General features: G+C 40.4%; 1 protein-coding gene across 2 annotated transcripts in view; it reads right to left on the bottom strand.

The window, feature by feature from the left end:
* Positions 1–501: 501 nt before the first annotated feature.
* NSG1 (neuronal vesicle trafficking associated 1) overlaps positions 502–12,393 on the bottom strand; it is an 80,847-nt gene continuing 68,955 nt past the window's right edge. For both annotated transcript variants that reach the window (XM_069202908.1, XM_069202897.1), the window contains exon 5: positions 502–3,746. In XM_069202908.1, coding sequence (XP_069059009.1) covers positions 3,546–3,746 — 201 coding nt within the window. In that variant the 3' untranslated portion in view covers positions 502–3,545. The remainder of the gene's footprint in view (positions 3,747–12,393) is intronic.

Below are 12,393 nucleotides of genomic sequence, written 5' to 3'. Positions count from 1 at the left end.
TAACATTTTAAAGTTCTACTGGCATTACAAACACACTTAAAACATTGTACATCTGTAGCAAGATGCATTAAAAGAAAATGATGCCTTTGAAATATTGTGATTCAATGTACACTCAAGTAATCATTTGGTTGTAAAAATGCACATTATTTTTACATGTTTTCGTTTGGCAAAAGCAGTGCATCACGCTATCCTGTTTTAGGTATGGAAAGGTTATCTTTGCTGCTTTTTTCCTTAACAAAAATCAATTTCTTCATCGGAGATCACTTTTAGTATTGTTACACACAAATAGATTACAATATGTTGCTTCTGCAATGTTTAGCTCTATTAGTTAGGACGAGTAAACATGGTTATCCACAAAATAGATACAATACCTCTACCATACAATACTTTATTTTTAAGGTGGAAAAAAATAACACATCTTAATTTACACTGGATAAAGTACATCCCTACCAAAATAAAACACATTACAAATATTTGAGAATGCAAAAACGAGAAAAAAAAGATTTTGGCACATATTTATTGCTTTTGTATGCACTCTCACACTACAAAATGACATAGCAGTGTAAATCGATGGTAGTGTCTTAGAAGAGAAGACAAAATGCAAAGGTGATTTCCTTTTAATATGCTCACATTTTTCCATTGCAAGGACCTTGATGTGTTATATCTAGCAGAAGACAAATATAAGATACAAAGAATAGAGATGCTCAGACTAGAGCTTTCCAGGTAATAAACAAATCTACAATGTTTAACTTCTTTAATATTCATACAACAAAAAATGAAATTCTTATACTCACTAGAATAATATCACTTGCATGATAATGAGAAAACTCCTTTACACACATTTTGCAAAACAGAAAATACATTAGCATGTTTAATGTAAATAAAACTAACTTCAATCAACACGATTATGAGTGCCTGCCCCAGATAATAAATAATAAAGAAAATGTTACTTATCCTATAAACATCTGTTTGTACTGCTGTAGATTCACATGTGCTGTATACTCCTGCCATCTAATTTTGGGCCCGGATGGTTGCAACATGTTTTTCTTTGAAGAAAGGATTTGGAGTCATGGGTTGTAGGTTGATTTTTCCCGCAGTAGGTAATGAGAATGGGCACTGATGTTACGTTAGAATGTCTTCTGCACATCGGGTGAGAGTAGGTGTTAGAGTGGCAAGTGAACACATTATGGTGCACCATGTGTACTGTGGAAGCAGGTTAAATAATAATAGTAAAGATCTGCAACTAGAGCCACCTACAAGACACGTACAAACCAGCGGAGGGCAGTGAGGGCATGTGAGTCTACAGAACTACATGCTAAGAACAGATGCTTGCAGGGTAACATTTTCTGATCACATCAAGTGTAAAAGACAGATGTTCTGCACAGACTATAAAGTAGTACGTCCTACACATCATGGCTAGTGTGTAGATGATGCAGATGTCTGAAATAAAGTCTTTAAGATTGTCTGGCCAACCCTAGCCTGCTGGCGGGATAAGATCTCCACACAATAGTGCTTGACAAAGTGTCTGTCTTACATATGCCAACTATGTGGATGTTACCAAAAAAGGCCCTGATTGCTGCCTTCTTGTGTATAGAGTGCACTCTGGGGGGGTAACAGAGAAGGCTCTTTTAGCTTTATGGTAGCAGGTTTGGATGCACTAGACTATCCATCTGGCAGTACCATAATTGGAAATAGGCTGCCCTTTATGAGGTTTCTCAAAGGCTATCAATAGGTGATCAGACCTTCGAGAGGGCTTGGTCCTGTCAATGTATATCATGAGAGCACATTTAACATGTACAGTGTGTGGCTTCTTAGGAGGTTTGGAGTGGGTACAGGAGTAAACCATACTAAGGACCCTGGGGGAGGTCTTCATTTGAGGGCTGCTTGTCTTGGTTGTCGAGGGAGCCTCCTCTCCTCTGCAGGGTTTTCCCAATTCTGGGTGTCAAAATTCACCATGCGGGCCAAAACAAACCTGGATGACATGACAAGTTTCAGAGCCCTGTTGGTACACATCTGAACCCGATGGCAGAAAAATATGATCTAACATGGAATTTGCAGTCATGCACACTGCCTACTAATGGTGGAGCCACTGTGCATGCAGTGACCTGAAAGACTTTCTTCAGAGAAAAACAAGTTGTACATATCCAACCCCAACACTAGATGGCAGAAATATGAGAGCATGTGTATCTACAGCAACACATATTATGATCATATAATTTCATGAAATATTATTGATGGCAAGGAGTCTGCACTAAGTTTAGTCTCATCCTTTTAATCTGTAGGTTTGCTTTTATTGTTTGATGTACTATTTCTAAATTAGTCAGTCCTCCTTCACCACCCCATTTCTAAATAAATGATCAACGATATGGTTAATTGGATGAAATTAAAAGTGTATAAAGTGAGGCGGAGTCAATGACTATTGATATGAATATCTATAGATGTAAAATGGTTATATGAATTCATAGTTTCTCTTTCCCTTTATTATATCCATATACAGGATGATTCTTCAACTCATCATGCATGTCAAAGTGGATTTCCTCACAAAATCATATTTTACAGAGATATGTATCAGCTGTGTCTGCCTACTTTGTATTTCTGTGCATGTCCATGTGCGTGGTAGAAATTCTGAAGCTAAGGTGAATAATGTAGTGCAAGTTTGCTGAGAGCTATTTAGGGTTGAATGAGCATGTCTGGACACAAAGGCCTTCATTATGAGTAGCCTGGTAAATGGTGTTACTCTGACTAGTCAGAATTTATTGGGTGCAATAAATACCAACCAATTAACTGTTGTGGGAAATAACATGCAGGTTTTTGGTCTTACCCTACCAAAACCTGCTTGTTATGGTAAATATTGTAAAATATTGCAACTAAGTGGTGTGCTCGTAATGCGGACCAAAGAGTTGTAATATCACTTATTAGAGTGTGAGCATAAACAATGATGTTAAATTGAAAACATCTATAGCTTCTAACACTTGTTTTCTTTCTTTGAGCAAATTTCGTTTATTCTTTACACCTGACTGTGGGAATTTCAGAGATTCAAATTCATACGCGATCAACTAATCGTTACTTGCAACAGACTGAAAAAGTGAACTGCCTATCACTAAGTGAGAGATCGCAATACAATGGTCATAGTTAAATGAATCACTTTGCACTATAGCCCACTGGCTGCTAACAATAATTTAATGATAAAAAATCAAAATAACATAGCATATTCCAGGTCCTAAAACACTGACAATCTGTAGTCCGATAAAGAGTCTAACAGTGGACACCTCACCTGGTACTGATCCTTGAAAAATCTAAATTAGTTCCTCCAATGTTTGGAGTCTGCTATAACCGAGGTCTAATGTTCGGTGTTTTCTGATATGTACCCAGTTTTATACTCATAAATTACCTGCATTTGCACAGACGTATCAGCAAACAGAAGCGATTTTACCATACACACAAGTAACCTATTTAATCCTTAAGCACATTTCAAGTCAAGTTTCTGCTGAATGAAGTCTTTTGGTTACCTTCACTTGACACTTCTAAAGTCATCACATATCCCACTAAGCTGTTTTCTCAGAAGCTTCAGTTTCTTGTTCTGTCAGTTTTTCTTCTGACAGGACCGTCATCCAAGGGGACACTGAGCGGGTTATGGTTTGCTTAGCTAGGTTGTAGTGGTTTATGACAGTGTAAAATTTCCCTCGAGCACTGGAGTCTTGTTCAGAGTAATAGCTTTCTAACCCGGCTGGAATGCATCGATTGTTCTGGAAAGAAATTAACATAAGTATGCTGTTAATAATGCTATTCGTGAACAACAGAAAGTGCAGATGGAACATGACTAGGAAGTCTTTTAGATATATCTAAACATATTTACTAAGTATCAGTGGCATATGCACACAAGTACAGACCTAGCCACTTTCAAATATTTACACTTAATTGTAGGATTGCCTAAAGGTGAGCCTCATTTAATTTTCATATTGTTTACATTCAAAGGTAAGAGAAGAAGTAAGACAACACATTTAAGAAGCTTCCACCAAGAACCCACTGACGCATCTGAGCTACTCAATGAGACTAACCTAAAAACCTGCTAACAAAACAAAGGCAAATGATCCAAGCACAACCAGTGAATACTGGTATAGCTGTGAACTGGATGAACCAGACCAAGAACACTTAACAAAGTTGCACACGGGGAGGAGTGTCAAAAAGGATCTCTGCATCTAGCACATAATGTCTACCCTTGCAACTCTTGTTCTCTCTCTCGGAAGCAGTGGGTCTACCCAATGACTGCCATGCTCCCTCTCAGAGCTGTAGCTATATCTGTACATGGCAACTAAGCAATAGCAATCCCAGTGGACAATGAAAACTCTGAGGGTGAGTTGTGTTTTATATAAGGTGGTTAAAATATCACAGATCAGTATGAGGATGTTGCCACAATTCTGTGGCCCAGAAATATCTGCAACTACTTTATTGTGATAATTTTGATAAGAGGAGCACAATTTTCAAGGCAAGGTAGAAGGAATATTAAAAAATCTTCACAATCATGCAGGATGCCTATCTTTACAACAAAACATCAAACTAAAGTGAGGAAACCCAGAAACGCCAAATCAAAACATGAGTGCCAAAATGTACCATGATCAATTACTGAGCTAATGCTTTATTTTATCCTGCTTTCAGACGACATGTGTATGATCCTCCTGATATATGACTGCATGAGTATGTGTATGTTTATGTTGTAATACCATAGCATGAATCATAACAGTATTCAATATATATTGTTAAAGGATATTTGGTCCTGACAAAGGCCGCCAGACTCATCATGGCGTTATAATTGCCGTAACACATAGGCCAGATTAGTTAATGTAGGAAAGTGCCACTGTTGGCATGGTTACTACCCACACGTTTTGACTAGTGTTGATGCCAACTTTGATTGAAAGTAGGCTGGGACCCTGTTAACCAGTCCCCAGTCCCCGTGTTCTTTCCCTAAAACTGTACCTTTGTTTCCACAATTGGCACACAGTTAAGTCCCTTGTAAATGGTACCCATAGTACCAAGGGCCCTGTGACCAAAGAAGGTCTCTAAAGGCTGTAGCATGTATTATGCCACCCTAGGGGGCCCCTCACCAAGCACATGTGCACTGCCTTGCAGCTTGTGTGTGCTGGTGAGGAGAAAAAGACAAAGTCAACATGGCACCCCCTCTCAGGGTGCCATGCCCACAAATCACTGCCTGTGGCCCTGTGGCATAGGTAAGTCACCCCTCTAGCAGGGCTTACAGCCCTAAGACAGGGTGCACTATTCCACAAGTGAGGGAATAGCTACATGAGCAATATGCCCCTGCAGTGTCTAAGTCCATTCTTAGACATTGTAAGTTCAGTGTAGCTATATTGAGTATATGGTCTGGGAGTTTGTTATTACGAACTCCACAGCTCCATAATGGCTTCACTGAATACTGGGAAGTTTAGTATCAAACCTCTCATCACAATAAACCCACACTGATGTCAGTGTGAGTTTTATTGAAAAATACATACAGAGGGCATCTTAGAGATGCCCCATGTATGTTAGCCAAACTGCTTGCTTAGGACTGACCAGTCTGTGCTAGCCTGCCACTTTCAGACAAGTTTCTGACCACATGGGGTGAGTGCCTTTGTGCACTCTGTGGTCAGAAACAAAGCCTGTCATGGGTGGAGATGCTTCACACCTCCCCCCTACAGGAACTGTAACACTTGCTGTGAGCCTCAAAGACTCAAGCCTCGGATTACAGTGCCCCAGGGCACTCCAGCTACTGGAGATGCCTGCCCCCGGACAAAGCCCCACTTTTGGTAGCAAGTCCTGCAGGAAAATTAGGGAAAACAATGAGGAGTGACTACGTCAGCTGGGACCACCCCTAAGGTGCCCCCCTCCCTGCAGAATCCTTGATCTTGGTTTGGAGGATAGGGACCAATAGGGATAGGAATGCACCCCCCCCAAAGGGAGTGGACCCAAGGAGGGTGTGGCCACCCTCAGGGACAGTAGCCATTGACTATTGCCCTCTGACACCTAAAACGCCCCTAAATCTAGGATTTAAGGGCCTCCCTGAACCCAGCTCATGAGATTACGGACAGGAAGAAGAAGGACTGCTTACCTGAAACCCCGAGCAGAGGTTAAGGAAGACGACAACTGCTTTGGCTCCAGCCCTACTGGCCTGTCTCCTGCTACAAAGAACCTGCAACAGACCAGCGACACGTCCAGCAGGACCAGCGGCCTCTGCCAAACACCAGAGGACTGCCCTGAACCCCAAAAGACCAAGAACTCCTGAGGACAGCGGCTCTAAGAAAAACCTACAAAGAAGGACTCCCACCTCACTCCAGAAGAGTAAGTCCTGACCCCTGTGCACTCGATGCCCACGACTTGTGTCCAGGTGGTCCATCCAGCATGAGATGGTACCCAGGCGATTGCGAGCAAGTGCCCACCCTGGGTTGACCTCTCCGCCCCTCCACAACGACAGCTGCAGAGAGAATCCCGAGGGCCCTCCCAACCTCGACGCTCCGGACAAAGATATCCGACGTCTAAAGACACACTGCACCCGCGTCCCCAGGCCTTGAAGAAACCGACACCCAGTGCATCTATATTCAGCAGGCGGCTGTCCAACCGGTGGTGTGCCCGAGACACCCCCCTGGACCTCGCCTGCAGCCTCTGAGTGACTCCCGGGGAATTGGAAAAACCAACATCCTGTTTGCACCCTTTACCCAGCCACCCCTGTGTTGCTGAATGTGTGTGTTTGGTGCCTACTTGTGGCCCCTCTAGTGCTCATTCATACCCCCCTGGTCTGCCCTCCAAGCCGCGGGTACTTACCTGCAGGCAGGCTTGATTACGAGTACCGCCAGTCTCCATTGGAGCCCATGTTAAAGTTTCTCAGCTTTGATCTCTGCACCCGGCCGGCTCCATGTTGCTGGTGGTGGGTATTTGGAGTTAACTTGAACCTGAACCGGTGGACTTCCTAAAACCAGGAGACTGAAACTGTAAGTGTTGTACTTACCTGTAAAAAGACTTAACATTTCTTCTCCCAGGAACTGTTTCTGAAAATTGCAGTGTCCATTTTAAAAACAGATTATTGCTAATATTTCAAAACCTGTATAACTTATCAATTTCAAACAAAGTACTGTAGATGCAAGTGTGAAATACGAATCTATTAAAATACCTACCTGCAACTTGAATCTTGTGGTTCTAAAAATAAATTAAGAAAATATATTTTTGCTATATAAAAACCATTGGTCTGAAGTTCAGTCATTGAGTGTGTGCTTCTTCTATTGTTTGTGTATGTACAACAAATGCTTTGCACTACCCTCTGATAAGCCTAACTGCCTGACCACACTACCACAAAAGAGAGCACTAGTATTATCTACTTTATCCTCTGTTGAGCCTCTGGGGAACGCCTGGACTTTGTGCACACTATATCTCACTTTGATATAGTATACACAGAGCCAGCTTCCTACAGTTACACACAGGTCTTTGATAACCTTAAGCCTCCTACACAATAGTAGTATAGTGCTTTCAGTTTTAATTTGATCATGGTGACCAGTAATAATGTAATCAATTGAGGCTACAAGCTAGATAATTTTAACCATTATTCTTTTTTTCTATGATATCAAGAGCTCCCAAATCTCTGTATGAGCCTCCCCAGAAGTATTGTCTCAAAGGGTCAGGGGTCCTATGATGAAGCATCCTACTCTGAAATTGTGAGTGAGGTAAGCAATCATAACCCCGACTTGCTCAGGGGCAGGATCTACATTTTGATGGCATTTCTGGAGTTTCTCATCATAGTTTACTGGTTATTATGGCTTTGGAGAGTTGGTGAGGTTCCCTTAATAAGTCTCCCTTCCTTCTTTTGATTCATACATCTGTCCAAACATGCAAACAGAACAGCCAAGCGGGCTGGTATTGTTTTTCTTCACTGGTCAAGAAAAATACCTTTGAGACACATAGGGCCTTATTACAACCTTGACGGAAGGGTTTCCTCCATCACAAATGTGGCTATCCCATCTGCTGTATTATGATCTCCATTGAATATAATGGAATCATAATACAACAGAGGGGATAGCTGCCACATTTGTGATGGAGGAAATCCCTCCATCAAAGACGTAATAGGGCCCTATGTGTCTCAAAGGTATTTTTCTTGACCAGTGAAGAAAAACAATACCAGCCCGCGTGGCTGTTCTGTTTGCACGTGAGTGTTCTCATTTGCACATTAGGTGAGCACAACAGTTGGCAGATAAATATTATTCAAAAACAGCTAAAATTCCAGTGCTTGCCAAGTGAGTGCCTGAATTACAGGAATTAAAATAGGCAAAACAAATCAGAAGTTCAAATAGGAAAAGGCACTGTTTTTGCATTCTCCAGATGTCCAAATACCAGGATGTGCAATAAATATCTGCATACATAGTTACAAAAGTGAGCTGTAAATTGAATGAATACATATGTAAGCCACAAAATGCTTTTAATTGGTTAGCTTTATCTTTATCTGTATTATTTGTTAAGGACAAAATAAAGCCAGTGCCCTGACGAAGATCTTGTAAATACATAGTCACACTGCTGAGACGCAATGTGCTTGTGGAGCATTTTAAATTATGGACAGTAATACACCACAGCACTATCACGTGAGAGCAACAATAAGAGTTAAATAATCACGGAATCCACTTTGCCTCCTTCTTTGATGTACTGTAACAAACTGCCTCTTTTAAAAAAAATAAAAGGGCTCTTGCATATTGATTTTATATTCACTATAATTAATGCTTTTAATGGCTTTATAATGGTTCTATTGATACTGGAAATTTACATTGTAGAATAATACTGTGATAATTAACCAACAGTGAACAAGTCTGAATGTCCACGTAGGTAAATAATAAGTGACTTGAGAATAATTCTACCAATGAAAGAATAAAGTCCAAGCGCTGGTTATAGCAAAAAAAATTCAATAAATTTACACATAGCCCCCCATCAGTACTTAAGGGTGATTCCTTTTATGGCAGCAGTCTGTACCAAAGCGTAGCCTCACAAAATGCAGTGCTGACACTCCCCGATTCAGCTATGTAAAATAGTAAAGACAGTTATACCTTCACATGAAGCTGCAGGACATCCTCAGACTTGGCTCTTTATTTATAGTTTAGCGGATGGAGTTCTCTGTTACAAACAAGTTACACATGCATAATAGCATATTGGGCTTGTAACGCAGCAGACGGGATACCGACCTTGTTTTGATGGAGTACCCCAACTGCCAAACTCTAAATAGAGCTCCAGGTTTCAAGCCGCAAAATCTTGTTCAGAGATAATTTGTTTTGTGAGTTTCTTCAAAGCTCTCAGGAAGATAACTGGTAAATATTAGTAGTGGTCATGAGCATCTTCTGCCTCTGAGTATACTTCTTAGCACTCCAGGCATCAGAAAATAAACTCCCATAGTACAACCCAGAAGTCCATACAAGATCAGTTCCCAATACACAAATAGTTATGGTCCACTAAATGTTCCAGGGCTTTCAATTAACCAGGAATCAACTAAAGGTCGGCAGCTGCCCCTGGAATCAAAGGTCTTTCTTCAGGCATGCACCTTCTAGGAGAAAAATGCCCAGCAGTGCAAGCAGACTGCATACAGTAGACTCAATCCTTGTGTCCATGCAGGCCAGGTTAGGGAGTTAACTCTTTATAATGCTCCAAAAAGCCCTGAAGGAGAATCCAAGTGAAGGTTTGTGCAGCATCACATCTACTTTCATCACGTGTGCAACAGTAATTTCTTCTTCTGAGCATATTTAAGTAGTGAGCAACAACAAAAGGAGTTTGTTAGATTATTTAAGGAAGACTTTCAATGTCATTGACAAAGAACAATCACCAATCCTACATTTCCTCATCTATGATGTCACAGTCTTGTGATTTGTAATTTCCAGCAAAGCAAGTCTTCCTGGCAGTATACAGTAGGAAAAATTACATTGTGGATGTTTTTTTTAAGAAAGAACTCTGTCCATAACTCTTCTTATAGAAATCATAAAACATCTCAAAAAGAGAAAACATTCCTTGCTAAGGCACACAGGCCCTGTCATGATGTCTTGGAGACAAGGTGGGTTAAACAAAAATGCCAAACAAAAATAAACCCAAATAAAAAACAAACCTCATTAGCTCCGCATCTCTTCTTCCTTTTGGTCCATTTAGGCATTTGGAGTGAAATAGTTAGACATTTTCAAAGTACATTCTTTCAAAAATTGAAGTTGACATCAGTTTTCTGATTTGTGTGTTTCAGATAAAATTAACTTTAAGTGGAAACATTCAAAGTAATTGCTGCCACTTTTATTGAGTTGTGAACTCAGAATTGTATTGCTTTTTTGACATGTAAATATTGATACAGCCATTTCAGCTTGAGCTGTACCATAGCAGTTCTCTTGGAAATATATTAGGTTTGTGATTATTAAGAATCAAGTTTTCATGATAATAAGTGAATATTAAGAATCAGCATGTTTATTGCCATTCAATTCTTTACTGCTATGGTATGATTAAATATCAAACATTTTATCAGGAAGCTCAAGGGTCTTTAGTGAGATCAAGTGAAGAATGTAAATCTGAATAGTAAAAGGAGGCAGGCATGTGTAATTCAACAAGCTACTTTTTCAAACCTAGAACTAAAAGGGAGAGTGGTGATGGCACATTTGTGTTTTGACAGGAATGAAGCTATCCACTGCACTGCCAAATATTGTATTCATGTTTCCCATTTCCTCTCAAGTATGATTTTGAGGGTGACTGTTGGAACAGTTCAGGGTGGTCTGGTTCCATGAGCAGCAAGGCCAGAACTGAGTTGTTTATGGAGTGTCCTGTCAAGATATGAATTCAAATATATCATTTGACACAAATGGAGTGCTACAAATATTGTGCTGTCAAAAATATTGTGGGACAGAATATAGAATGTAAGAACATAATTTTTAGGTTCTTTATATTGTTTTTTAATATAGTTCTATGTAATACTGTTTTTAATTACTTAGATGTGTTTTATTAGTTTTTGTTTTGAAAGTTCTTATTTTAAAGTTGTGTGTGTGTAATTGTTTGGTAAAGTGTATTGATTTGGTAATATGTTTAAAAAATGAATTTATGTATTAGAGAACTGCCGGGGTCCTAGGAGAATATATTGGGACAATTTGCAATTATGTTGATAAAATATGTAGTGCAATACATATATATAATTATATATTTCATATAAATATTTGTATTTTTTTCTGAGTTAGGGAAGCAAATTTGAGTTTTCCAATCCCCAACGTACCCGCTTATGTTGGAGTGCCAAAAGTAAACTTGAACTCTTCAAAGTCCAACACTTTCTCTACTGTAGCAATGAGCGCCGCGGCCAGCTATCGAGTGTATTACAAACATTACAGTCGCTGTGGCGGTCTCCTCGTGGCGGTCAGCCAATGGTGGTCGACCATAGCGCTACGCATCCAGCAAAGTAACAAACAAGTGCACATTTGATGAATTCAAAAACAACACAGCTAACACACATCGATGCAGTGGACACATCTACAAATCACACTATAGAACATACCTCTTCCCACACCACAATCCTTTGCAATTCCACGGGGAGCCAAAGAACCACAACCACCATTTATTGTATTCGTCATTGATTAGGCACTCCTTTTTCCACCATCCCATAGAACACCCTGCACACACTTTTGTCCATTCCCTCTGTATTGCACTTTCCCTGTCAAGTAACTCCTTGTCAGCTCTTTGTCATCTATGTCATATTCCATTAATCACCGTTTTTCAGAAGAATGAGTTGAGAGTCATGGTGGATGAAATCATATGACTAGAGTCGCAATTGCTTGGAGCCCAAGGCCAGCACACTCCTCTCAGTAGGAGAATTGAATTGTGGGTCAGGATAGTCGACAGAGTGATTGCTGTAGGCACCACCCTGCACACAAAGGAGGGCATTAGGAAGAGGTGTAAAGATCTCAGGGGAAAGGTCCGTTCCCTTGTCTCTAGGCAACAGCTGGAGGCCAAGAAGACTGGAGTTGGCCCTCCCATTATCAAATTAAGACTCTTTCCCTGGGAGGAGAATGTCTTAGCCATCCTGCATCCTGAGGGCTTGACAGGAATACCTGGGGAGTGGAGTCTGGGAAGTTACAACACAAAAACGGTCACAAAACTGCAATGTTATGCATGCTCACAGCCTTGTACCTCACCAACATTCAATTCACAGAGAATCTGAGCTTTAACACTGTCAATGTGTATAACTGGACACAACATCACAGCTACCAAGGCTCATCACATGCCATTTGTCTTCATGGTGCCTGTAAATCTCACAATACCAAAAATACATTCCTGGATTCATGGTATGTCCCAAAATGTAAATGTATGCTCAAACCTAAATGCAGCCTGCATATAGATATGCAATACCCACGATTTGTCAAGTGT

This window comes from Pleurodeles waltl, chromosome 1_2 (genome assembly GCF_031143425.1).
Source record: "Pleurodeles waltl isolate 20211129_DDA chromosome 1_2, aPleWal1.hap1.20221129, whole genome shotgun sequence".
In the NCBI taxonomy this organism is placed as follows: domain Eukaryota; kingdom Metazoa; phylum Chordata; class Amphibia; order Caudata; family Salamandridae; genus Pleurodeles; species Pleurodeles waltl.
Note: the sequence above shows the minus strand (reverse complement) of the source record. Positions and strands in the feature narration are given on the sequence as shown.